This window comes from Petaurus breviceps, unplaced genomic scaffold (assembly GCF_028583685.1).
Source record: "Petaurus breviceps papuanus isolate PSGF00001 unplaced genomic scaffold, PetGlider_PUasm1.0 90808, whole genome shotgun sequence".
In the NCBI taxonomy this organism is placed as follows: domain Eukaryota; kingdom Metazoa; phylum Chordata; class Mammalia; order Diprotodontia; family Petauridae; genus Petaurus; species Petaurus breviceps.
In genome coordinates this window covers 12047198-12060558 of record NW_027187349.1, presented here as the reverse complement: position 1 = coordinate 12060558, position 13361 = coordinate 12047198, and the positions used below count along the sequence as shown (strand labels likewise).

General features: G+C 39.0%; 1 protein-coding gene across 1 annotated transcript in view; it reads right to left on the bottom strand.

Moving 5' to 3' along the window:
* The window catches only part of LOC138147885 (centromere protein J-like), a 51141-nt gene extending 37983 nt beyond the window's left edge, over positions 1–13158 (bottom strand). The window contains exons 1-3 of the mRNA XM_069070548.1: positions 12970–13158; positions 5637–7026; positions 1733–1856 (exon numbers count right to left, since the gene is read on the bottom strand). Coding sequence (XP_068926649.1) covers positions 1733–1856; positions 5637–7026; positions 12970–13158 — 1703 coding nt within the window. The remainder of the gene's footprint in view (positions 1–1732; positions 1857–5636; positions 7027–12969) is intronic.
* Positions 13159–13361: the final 203 nt, after the last annotated feature.

Here is a 13361-nt window from a genome sequence, read left to right as displayed (position 1 = left end):
CTTCACAGTCCGTCTTGCCACCAGCTGTTCCAACAGTTTCTTCCAGTTTCCTGACTGCCTGGCCCTATCAGAGGGAGTTGGACAGACAATCTCTACAGTTCCTTCCAGCTTTAACATTCTGTAATTGAGAAAATGGAGCTGAGTTCTAGAGCCAAGTTCTAAACCGACTCTTTGTCTTAAAGGGCCACACCCCTCCCCTTTCTTTACCTCTTTTAGAGAAATTACAGAATAACAAGCTTATTAAAAGCTATTAAAGATGTTCAAAATTACACAATTTGATTATTTTACAAGATCACAGTAAGCAACTTTACAGAAAGATAAAACAGAAGGAATCAATTGTATATAGCTGCCTACACTAGGAATAGAGAATAAGGAGAACATAGACCCACAAACAAGAAAGAGATTTGTATTAAATTTAAAATAAATAGTTTGCTCTCACAATATAACTAATTTCTCCTAATACCTGGGTCATAGCTGCCCTTGCTGACCAGAGAGAGCAAATAAATTAACTGTGCCTTTAGCTGACCATAATCAGTGACTACCCAATCAGAAGGCCTTTTGGAGATTAGGCAATCTGGAAGAACCCCAGGGAGGCTCTGAGGACCAGAGTCCACTATCCTCCCCTAGCTCTCAGAAAATGGGGCCTGGACCACAGATTCTATTGCTACTAAGAAGGAGGGAGCAATCTACTTTCCCATGGCTAGAGCATTCACTCCTCCTCTCAGAATCTGTCATTCAGAGTCAAAGGGGAAAACTCCCTTCCCTTTCAAGCACTACCCATCTCCATATTTCCAGCCATACTACTCCCATTTGCCAGTGTATTTCCCTTTTACTGCATTCTTTGGAACTGTGTCCTATTGTTAACCAACAGTCACACTCCTTCCGCCTTCCTGAACCCAGGGAAACATGTCTCATCCCAGAAGATCCTGCCTCCTTGACTATCCCTTCCAGTGTTATATACATTTCTCATACTTCTCATCATATTTGGTTAGGAGGAGGATAAATACTCCTCATTTAACACTCCCAGACCTCCTTGCCTCATCTTTCAGCAACCTTTTCTCCTTGGAGAATATATTTCCCTATCCAGTTCCCAAGGATGCAGTTCCCTCATCCTAGAGTTCCCTATAGCAATAAATGTACATGTCAATCCCTCTGCTATGCCTATATATCATAAAACTCCATTGTCCAGGGGCAGCCAGGTAGCACAGCGAGTAAGAGCATCGGCTCCAGTGTCAGAATGACCTGGAGATCGAATCCTGGGCTCAGACACTCAGCACCCACCCAGAAACACCTGGCCGTGTAACCTTGAGCAAGTTATTTAACCCCAATTGCTTAGGGGTGGCCAGGTGGCTCAGTGAGTAAGAGCACCGGCTCCAGTGTTGGGATGACCTGGAGATCGAATCCCGGGCTCAGACACTCAGCACCACACCCAGAAATAACTGGCCGAGTAACCTTGAGCAAGTTACTTAACCCCGATTGCTTAAAAAAAAAAAAAAAACTCCATTGTCCTTAAAATGATGCCACAAGGGCAAATGCCCAGGTTCCTATCTTCCACATTAAAGAAGACATTCAAGAGTGTGTTACACAGAAAATTGTACCTAAAGACACACAGCTTTTCCTCTGCAGCAGTGATCAGAAGAGATAGAGAGCAACACTAAATGCACCTGAAATTTGGGCATCTGGTATCTGAACTTTCTGAACTTTTAGTGTTCAAAAGGAAAAATTAATTTACCTGAGAAATTGCATTACTTTCTCTTCTGCTGCTTTCACCTGGGAAAGCAGAGGGTTTTCTCCATGGAGCTTATCAATCTCTTCTTCAAGTTCCTGTAATTTCCCTGTGGGTCTTTTTGGAGCTTCTATTAAAAAGAAAAGTTTACATTAATAAAAAGTTAATTTCAATTATGGCAAACATTAAAGAATACCAAAGACCCTTAACAGGGGAACCTCCCTTCTCTCTCTTTCTTCCTTTTAGTTTAACTGGGGATCTTAAACTTTTTTTATGCCATGGACCTCTTTGGCAGTCTGGTAAAGACTCTATGCTCCTTCTTAGAATAATGTTTTTAAATGCATAAATAAAATATATAGGAATAAAAAAATACATAGGAAACAAAATACAAAGGAATCCAATTATTAAATATATATAATATATAAATATCTAAAATATATATAAAAAATGTTATCAATTTTTTTAAGTTTATGGAACCCCCAGTTAAAAATCCCTGTTTTAAACTGCATTATCAATAGCCCAAATATCTTAGAGTTCCTCAGTTAGCATTAAGGAACATAATGCGGGTGAGTAAAACCAACTTTTTTCTGCTCAGCTGTCTCAATTCCAGCCCCAAATAAAGCTGACCTTTCCTGATAGTCTTCCAAAACAAATTTTAAAATGAATATGTACAGTGTAACCTGGAAAGCGACATGGTGCCCACATCTTGTAAATAGTGCTAGGTAAATTCAAAGATACCATGAGTCACAAGGTGACTGTTATCATTTTCAATACAATCCACTTGTAAATGAAGATACCACATTTCAATACATTTGCATTTACTTATCAGGGTACAGGCTGGCATAATGTGATAAAATATAAGTTCCTAAAGGAAAGGGACTTTGAGTTTTTGTCTCTGTATGCTTGGTCCCTGGCCACTTCATAGACACTTGATCAATGCTTATTTATTAACCCTCAGTACTTTGCCAGTCTGCGAGGGGAATCACCACATAGGCCATACATAGATTGTCAATTTCTAAAGTATAAGGAGCTCCCTGGGAGAAACTTCTTCAACCAGTGCAAGTCTGTACCTTCTCTATAACTTATTCTTGGTGAGCTGCCTAAGACACTGAGAAGTTATATAACTTGCCCAGGCTCACACAACTAGTTGCATTAGTGGCAAGATGAACACAGGTCTTCTTCCTGACTACAAGGCCAACTCTCTATCTAAAAAGAGAGGCATTTGGACACTAGAAACTCTTCCATAAACACAAAAAATAATCTGCTTTGTGACCATTCATCACAACTCAAGACATCAGGCTGAGAAACTTCACAATCCTGAAGCAGCAAGGCACCCTGTGGTAGAGGCAGGAAATAGCATGTGCCAAATAGGTCAAACCACCACTATCACCTTGATTGCTGCCTTCTCTTAGACCCCTGTGTAGACGTGTCATTATCCTATACCCAAGACCATCAGAAAAAGCAGCATGTATATGTGTACACACACACACACACATACACACACTCTTATATCCAGAACATTAGCCCAAATTCAGATTGATCCCCTGTTGTCATTGTTGAGTAGGATAACCCTTATGGAGGAGTTGACATTACCATCAACAACACTAACCACTGAAAAACTGTCACCAATGAGCAGGTAGGTCAAAGCCCCAGGAATATAGCAGCACTCACCCTAGACTACCAGCCCTCTTTATAGTTTGGTCCTCTGGAACTGTCCGTGGAAGCAACCCTTGGGGACATGTGACCTAGCAATGCCTCTACAGTCACAGATATTGAAGACTCCAGGGGGAAAACATTCTCCCCCCCACCAAGGTCTTTGTCACTGTCAACTGGATCAACACCAGAAACAGATGTGGTTTTATTCATGAAACATACATTTAGAAACATGCATTAACATCTGCTTTGCTGCTGTACCCTAAGGACCACAAAGAGCTTCCATCTGACCTGCAGCTAAAAACTCTTCTATGTGTCTTTCCACATTAGAACATGAGCTCCTCCAGAAAATGGACTATCTTACTTCCCTCTAACTCTTTTTTTTTGGTGGTAGATTTTTTTCCCAAATGCTTTATTAATTTCTGGTTTACATCATTCATTTCCGCCAGATTTTGAGTTACAAATTTTTTCCCGGTTTTTCCCCTACCCACCGCCCCAAAATAGCAGTCCCACAGGATATCCCCTCCTCCAATCTGTTCTTTCCCATATCTTCTCCCATACCCCCTCCAATAGGGCATGGTAACTCTTTTCTTAAATCTCTTCAGTCTGACTTCTGATGTCATCTTTCAACAGAAACTACTCTCTCCAAATTTATCATTCATCCCTTAATTGCCAAATCCCTTTACTCATCCTTCTTGACCTTTGACTTATTATCAACCTCTTTTCTTCTCTCTAGATTTTCATGACTCTTTTCTCCTCATTTTCCTCTTTTTCTGACTGTTGCTTCTCGGTCTCCTAGGCTGAATCTTCCATCCAGGTCATGATCATTAACCATGGGGGTCCCATAGAGTTTTGTCCTGATCTCTCTTCTTTTCTCCCTCTATCCTATCTCCCTTTGGAGCTAATCAATGCCCATGAATCAAGTTATCATCTCTACATGGCTAATTCTCAGATTTTCTCAGCCCCAACCTCTCTCCTCACCTCATATCTTCAAGTGTCTATTAGACAACTCAAACTAGAAGTCACTTAGACATCTGTCATTCAACAGGTCCAAAACTGAGCTCATCTTTTCCTTCCAAACATTCTCTTCTTCCTAACTCCCCCATCACTATCAAGGGTACCAGAATCCTCTCAGTCACCCAGGCTTACAGTTAGGTGTCATCCTTAACTCCTCCCTCTTCTCTCACACCCCATATCTAATGAGTTGTCCCATACTGTCAATTTTACCTTCTTTTTTTTTCTTTTCCTTTTTTTTGGAGGGCAATTGGGGTTAAGTGACTTGCCCAAAGTCACACAGCTAGTAATTGTGTCAAGTGTCTGAATCCACATTTGAACTCAGGTCCTCCTGACTCCAGGGCCCATACTTTATTCACTGCACCACCTAGGCACCTCCAATTTTACCTTCTTAACATAATTCATATACATCCCCTCCTCTCCTCTGACACATAATGTGAGTCCTTGCTACCTCATGACCAGAATATTGAAATATTCTGTTAATTTCCCTGCCTCAAGTCTCCCCCTACTCCAGTTCATTCTCCACTCAGTGGTATAACTGACTCCTCACCAAGGCTTTCTGGTTTCCCTGACTTCTTTCAAGTCTCAGCTTAAATTCTTTAATCAGTGCTTTCCTACTATTGATTATCTCCAAATTATCCTGTATATATCTTGTCTGATCATAGTTGTTTTCATGTGGTCTCCCCCTTTAGACTATCAACTTCTTGAGAACAGAGGCTGTCTTCAGTCTTTCTTTATATTCCTGTTACTTAGCAGTCTCTGGTGCGTGTGCACACACACACACAACCTATATCAGATTGCTTACCATTTTAGGAAGGAGGAAAGGAAAAAAATTTGGAGTTCAAAATGTTATAAAAAATGAATGTTGAGAATTGTCTTTACATGTAATTGGAAAAAATAAAATACTATTTACAAAATAAATGCTAGTTGACCTTTTTAATTTATGTGTTCATTCATTCATTCACAGTACATTATTTGGATTTAGAGTTGGAAGGGATTTTAGAGATTATCTAATCCAAAACTCCAATTTAAAGATAAAAAAGTGAGGTGCAGAGAACTGAAGTGCTTTGTCTAAAGCCATCCAGGTAGCAAGGAGCAGAGCCTAGACTTCTAATTCTACATCCAGAACTGTTTCCACTCTACCACATTACCTCCCTACTGAAAATTCACTCATGAGATGCAATAAAACCAAACCTTCAAAATCCAATCCATACACAATGATGTCACTGACACTTTAACATACCTTTATAGATGGATTCACATGGTTCTTGCTCAGGTGAGTTTACTTTGTCTTTCAAAATAGGGAATAAACTGGCCACAAGATCGCAAGCTGGTGGTTGCACGTCTGGAATCTGGATGCTCCTGGTGGTACTTTGGGCCTTTGGCTCTTTCTTAGGCCTTGTTGGAACAACGTGATGGTCAGGAGATGTCTGAAAAGAGGGCAGAGACCTGCTCCCTCTTAGTTCAATAGTTTCAGAACTTGATTCACTGCTATTGGCCCTGGAGGAGGCATGTTTCTGTCCTAATAGTTTCTGAGACCTCCTTTTCTTGACAAAGAATTTGCTAGGCCTTCTCAAGGCCATCTCCTCTGATTCACTGGGCTTATCACTAGCATAGTCAGGTTCAGAAATGTCCAGATCTTGGTAAGCATGGTGTACATCTGGAAGATCCCCACTTCTTGGACATAAATGGTAACAAGTTGTAGAGCCAGAAAATGAGCTCTTCTCATCTGAAGATGGCAACTCATCATTTCCCAAGCTGACTATCCTTCTCTTGTCTTTCTGCTTTCTTTTCTGATCAAAGAGTACCATACACTCCTTTTCTTTTCTTATGGCCTTATTCAACGGATGGACATTCTTCAGTATTCTGTCATTAACTTTCTTAAATTCAGGACTGGCTCCTGTTCTATGTCCTGGGGTAGATCTAGAAGATACAAGCTTTTCATTTGGGTGATAGGGAACAAACCACACTTTTGGTGAATTGTGGCTCTCGTCGCTCCCATCTACTTGTTTCTCTCGGTTCTGTACAACCTCTTGGAGACCCGAATTCCCAGGAACTACTGGGGTCTTTGGACTCAGTAGGTCAAAGTGTTGTTGAACCTGATTATCTGTGGGTTCCTCTCTTTTGTCTAAATGATTTTGACAATCAAGAAACTGAGGTTCATTCTTCCCATCTGTCTGGGACTTTGACTCACTTTCTTGGCCATGATACTGTTGCATGAGATCAGGCCAATTCACCCCTGGTGTAAGAGTGCTCGCTACCTTTACAAGTCTATCACTTCTTTCTTGTAGCCATTGATTATTCTCTTTGGATTGGGAACTTTCAGTGTCCTCTTTTGCTTCCTCCCGAGGAGGGATGAAAGCTGTCTCTTTCTCTTTACCCAAGGTGATCATGCGAGTTTTAGCTTGCCATTCCAGCACAGAATGGTTTTCTTGCTTATGTTTTCCCCAGTCCTGGGACTGAGGCAAACAGAAATGAGGCTGGCAGCCCAAGCTAACCTGCCTGGTCATCTGATTGCTGGGTTGTTTTCTGTTCTTTCTGAAAAGCTTTTTCTTAGTCTGTTCAAGTCTTGCAATGCCTTCCCCACATTTTAAAAATGGCTTTCTATGAGATATCCTTGACTGGCATGAGCTCTGCAGGTGAAAACAAAGCAAATCCATAATTACTTTCATTATAATCTCTGAGACTGACAGATCATTGTATATTGTTCTGCTTAAAGGGGCAGCAAAGAATTTCCTTCTTCCTACTTAGCAATTTAAAATTCCCTTTTAAAAGAACACTTCTAAAATGATGTGTATGTTGCACAAAAGAAATACTGTGTTTCTAACTATTCTCAGTTCTCTATTTTATCCATATGGATAATGGGATTTGTTTGTTACCCATAGGTAATCTCCCCAAGTGTTACCCTGACCTGCTAAACAATTCAACTTTGCAAAAATAAGGGGAATGATGACATTCAAACAACTAGATAATCACAGCCTGAAGGATTTACCCAAAGCTGCAAAAGATTGTGGGAATCAGAAATGAGAAAAGAGAGATCCAGGATAGCTTTTCAATTTATTTCTAAAAGCTCTGTGGGTAAGAAAATATAAAAAGTGAAAAGATCAAGATCAAAGTAAGCAGAGATTTGGGGCAAATAGCATTCAGAATTATGTTATCCCTAAGTATTCTATTTCTTTTGTATCTTACCAAAGATATATTATTCTTTGTTTCATGGATAATTAGATTAATTAAATATATTCTCATCAAAGTATACTCCCATAAATGCATTAAATTAATGAATGTAATTATCAGCATTGTATGTCTAAGTACTTCAAAAGATCCAAGATTTCATTTCATTACTCCCTCTTTATGGGGAACTGGTGACCAATGTTCTTTTGATCTCTGCTTTTGGATAACAAACATCCCAGATGTATGTAGGAAGGCTTTTCAGCTTAGTAAGAGCAGACCAGAACTTACTCTCCACAGGCATAGTACATGAGAACCTTGGATCACCAAGATGAGGGACTTGGGATTTAATGGAGGATTCACATCAATAATGTACTGCCAAGTATTCTTTATTAGTAGTAAGATGATAATAGTATAAAAAATGATTTTATTTTATTAAATTAGTTCAATTATGTGTCTGGATACTTTGTTTGATCGTACTCCACATATCATGATTTGGAATGAAAGTAATGGGATCACCCTCATGAGAAGCCTTCACCAAAGGCTAAGTGACTTCTTCTCCAGTTCATTATAGTAAGGATTCTTTTGGGCATGGGTTGACTGCTAAGATCCCTTCAAGCTATAAAATTCTTCAATTCTTCGATACTCGAATCATTAATGTCCGGAGAAGAGACCCATCACTCCATTCATACTCTCTAATCCAAGACATATTTGCCACCTAGTTGATAACAATAAGAATTACAAGCACAGACATTAAAATTAAAAAAAAAAAAACCCTAGGGAGTGTGCTTTCAAGTCCAACATATTTTAATGATGTAAAATATCACATTTTTATGTAGACAATTTTATTTGTTTGTTTTTTGGAGGGCATTTGGGGTTATGTGACTTACCCAAGGTCACATGGCTAGTTTTATTGTGTTAAGTGTCTGAGATCAGATTTGAACTCAGGTCCAGCTGACTCCAGGGCCAGTGCTCTATTCACTGCACCACCTAGCCACCCCTATGTAGCTAATTTTAAAAAGAGCATAGAGTATCCCTTTTCCAACCTTATTGAATCATACAGTTAAGCAGTTAATAAAGTCATGATTTAAGTAGCATGGGAAATTAGGGGGGGAAAAAACCTCACTTTGGGAGCCATGAGAACTGATGAGCAGAATCCTGGATGTACAACATTAGCTTTACAACTAAAGGTCATTTTGGTTTTGGGGGCGGGAGGGTGGGGAAGAGGGTGCGGGGGGTGGAGGGGAGACCTTAAATATTTTACTAAATACTGGCAAATCTCACTTGTTTTCCTGCGGATTAGGATCAGAGGGATATTTCTGTGAGAAAAGAACTAAACTGAATTTACAATGAGTTCATCCATTTGACAGAAGATATTCAACTCTAAAGCAATATTAACATGAAAACGAAATGCAAAATTTTATGCCAATGTTTTTTTCACAATGAAGATGATTAGGCAGCAAATTTTCAGTGAATATTTATGGCAAAAATAGCAGCTGAGGTTTAATTTTTAAAACGAATAAGAATTATTGTATGTTCTAGGAACTAAGAAATTCAGTTAGAGCTGAAATGCCAAAATACACTTTTTAGATTCTTGACTATGGAGCAGATAACCTCTAAAATGTTAAATTAATAGAGGGGTTAAAATTTTTAATTTTACAGCAATGAGAACAAAAGAGTTAGAACATGAAGCATAAAAGGCTAATCTACTTTGCAAGTGCAGATGTGATGAAGAAAACTGGAAAAACAGTTCAGCATAAAGGACACTGTATATCTTCATGGAGTCTATTAAATTTAATTACTTCCCTCCGAGGCTTTAAATCCATAGAAGCTTTTTATTGAATTCAATTTATTCTCCCCCAGTGATTACTAAACAAGGACATCTTCTGTGGGTAGCTGTACTGTACAAGTGCCACTGCCAATGAAGACACAGCGGATCTGTTTACATTATCTTAGAGGGCATCATATGAAATCACATGACTGTGTCCCCACATTAAAATTTTATATATTAGCCTTTTTGGAAAGAACTTGTAATTTTTCAATGATAAAACCAATATTTGGGTTGTATCATGATATGGAAAGAGCCCTGATCTCAGCAAAATTAAACATGAAAATTAAATACAAAATGTTTATGCCAATGTTTCTCAGAAACTTAGGTATCTCATCTATGGGGGAAGGGAAGGAGATGAAATAGATTATCTCTCTCTAAAACCCCCTTTAACTAAAAAAAAAATTTTTTTGCAGGTCAATTGGGGTTAAGCAACTTGCCCAAGGTCACATGGCTAGTAAGTGTTAATTGTCTGAGGCCGAATTTGAACTCAGGTCCTCCTGACTCCAGGGCCAGTGCTCTATTCACCGCGTCATCTAACCACCCTTCAACTAAAAAATTCTATAGTCTGATGGAACAGAGCTGAGATATACCATATATCTGTGTGTCCTAATAGCCAGTGAGCCCATACCTCCATAGAAGTAGTATGCTTCTAAACTTGAATGAGCCAATCTGAATATTGCCTCTAAATTTCTTCCCTGGAAGCTCTCACATAGTACATGAAATCTGCCCCATTAAATGAGTCCAGTAGTGCTGGAGGATTAGAGATTCCTATTAGAAATTTTTTTTACAATGAGAATTACTTACTAGATTGACAGTATACCTGTAAGTTATAACACTTTACTATATTTTCATGTAGATGTATATAAGAGGACCATAACCAGACTGAAACATTCAGGAACATCATCTCATTTGTTATAGTATCTGGGCCTCACCCGGATTATTTTCCTCCTCACTCTCCAAATAGCTTACATTTTAAACATTCCATAATTATTTCTAGGACTCATTAATATAGAATTTCTATGTACAGCCCTTCATAGTAGACTCTAAGTTGTGTACCACTCTATTAACTGGAGTTTTTAAATTCAACAGTTTTTTCTATGTATCTGCAATGTAGTAAGGATTGATATTCATAACAATGATCCTGAAATATTGCCCAATCCTGTGCTTTTGGAATCATCAAGGAAAGATTAAATTATATTCAACAAGATTAGAGTGTTGTATATTTTACTGACATAATTCTTTGGGAATCAGTTAATCCACCATCCATTTATTAATTTATCCACCATTATATAGCCAAACCTGTGTTCAGTACTGTGTGAAATACAAAGAAATATGAGCCATAGTCTCTGCCCTCAAGAAAGAGTTAATTTATGAATGTGAAATAATCAGATAACAACTAAGTATTAAGCTAGGAATCAAGACAGTATGTGCAAAGAGAATTTTTAAAAGGGAGAGATAAATATGTTGGGACAACAAAGAGATCAGCCTAACTGGACCTTGAGAGTACATATTGAGGAAGAATGAAAAATATACAATGTATAGGTAGAGTAAGGCCAGATTAAAATTCACTTTGAAAACCAGACAGTTCAATATAATTTGTATTAGAATATTTTTGTAGAAATGTGAGCATGGGAAATGACAGGATGAGAGCAATATTTTCTTTATTTTTTTTTTTTGGAGGGGGAAGACAGGGCAATTGGGGTTAAGTAACTTGTCCAAGGTCACACAGCTAGTAAGTGTATCAAGTTTCTAAGGCCAGATTTGGATTCAGGTCCTCCTGACTCCAGCGCTGATACTCTATTCACTGTGCCACCTAACTGCCCCAGAGAGCAGTATTTTAGAAGAATTATTTAGCATCAGTATGCCACTTGGGTTAGGGGAATGAAGTAAAGTCAGGGTAACCATCTTAACACGGACATGAGAGTGGACGAGTAAAGAAATAAAGAAAAATCCAAGAGATATGATGAAGAAGAAAATCTAGGTTTTATTAGTAGGTTAGGCAAAGGCTGTGAGTCAACAACAATCCCCAAGGCTTCTAGGACAAGAAGTCTGGATCTGACAAGATTCCTTCCACATCCCCAGTTTAGGAAAAACTTGTTTCTCTCTTGAGAATTCCCTATGCCTTACAACCTCTCCACCAGTAGCTACTTTATATTACTCATACTTTGTTTCTTACTATCACTTCTGACTACCCTGTCTCCCAAAAGGAAAGGAGTCGGTAATACTAGGTGGGTCACAAAACCCCTATCTCTGGCTGCCTCATCTGCTCATCAGATACCACCAGAGGGGGCTGTACATTTCAGCAGATCTTTGTGCCTTCTAATCATTGAGCGGAGAAGCTTACAAGCACAGAGACCCAAGGCCTTGCCTTATTCCTTCAATCAAGAAGCCACAACTCATCTCCTGGAGACCTTCCCCAATCAATAAACTTCAGTGGCTTCCTATTACCTTCAGGATCAAATATAAAATCCTCTGTTTGGTTTTTAAAACCCTTCATAACTTAGACCCTTTTTTTTTTCTTTCAAGTCTATTTACTCCCCTCCAACTACTGCACAATCCAGTGACACTGGTTTGCTTACTCTTCCTTATACAAAACATTTCATCTTCCAGCTCAGTGTTTTCATTGGCTTTGTCTCAGGTCTGGAATGCTCTCCCTCCTCATCTCCACCTCCAGGCTTCCCTGGCTTCCTTCAAACCTCAGTCTCACCGTCTGCGAGAAAGTCTTTGCCGATCCTCCCAAATGTTGGTCCCTTCCCTCTGAGACAAGCCCTATTCTGTCCTGTATATATAGTGTTTGTACAGTTATTTCCATGTTGTTTTCCTCATTACACTGAGCCCCTAGAGATCAGGGACTTTTTTTTTGGCCTTTCTTCATATTGCCAGTGCTTATGACAGCACCTAGCATGCTTAAGAAATATTAGTTGACTGACTGACTGACCCACGTAAGGCACACATACTAAAACACTAAGGTTCTAAATGTTAACGCAACTTCTGGCAAGGATTAATTCCATAAATTATCTGTTCTTTGAGTTGGGTGATGCCATTTCAATCTACTTTGAATGGACCAAATCTACCTGGTTGTATTATCATCTAGCCCACATTTTTTTTTCTATTTCTCTACAATAATAGAACAAGAGACTGTCAGATGTTTTGCTAAAACCTAAATAAACTCTTATCTACAGAATATCTCTGATCAGCCAGTCCAATAAAATGTCAGAAAGAGTAAGGTTTTTCTATCATAACCTTTTTTTGATGAAGCCATGCTGGCTCTCTGCCTCATTCCTTCCATTTCTAAAAGGTCATTAATCATCCTTTTAATAATAAGTGCTAGAATTTTTCTAGGAATCAAAGGCAATTTAATTAGCTCATGAACACATGGCTGAAAATGTCACTTTTCTGCTAAAGAAACTTCAGTGATTCCCTATTGCTTCTAGGTCAAAATTTTAAAAGACAAAAAACAAATAAAAATTCCTCAGCTTTTATTCTTCTCCAGTCTGCATGTTTTACTCTCCATAGGACTTTTACTACCATGCTATGGAAACCTCCAGCCACAGACTACTTCTCACATTGGAAGTACCCTCTGCCCCTGTGGCTGCCCCAGTTCTCCTTTCTCTTCTGCTTCCCCTTCCTCTTCTTCCTCCTCCTCTTCTCTCCTTTTCTTCTTCTTCTTCTTCCTCTCTCCTCCTCCTCTCTTTCTTCTTCCTTCTCTCATTGGCTGATTCTCCTTCAGAACTTCTATTTCAAGGAGGATGCTCAAGCCAGCCATGTTTTCATTCCTCTCCAGAATATACTCCCGACTCTCCAGACTTTCTCTCTACTATGCCTTCCCTGTCAGATACCAGGGACTCCAAGCAGGGACTATCTATCTTTCTAGTTACATTTGTATTCCCAGCACTTAGCACAACACCAGGTATAGATGGATAGATAGATAGATAGATAGATAGATAGATAGATAGATAGATAGGTAGA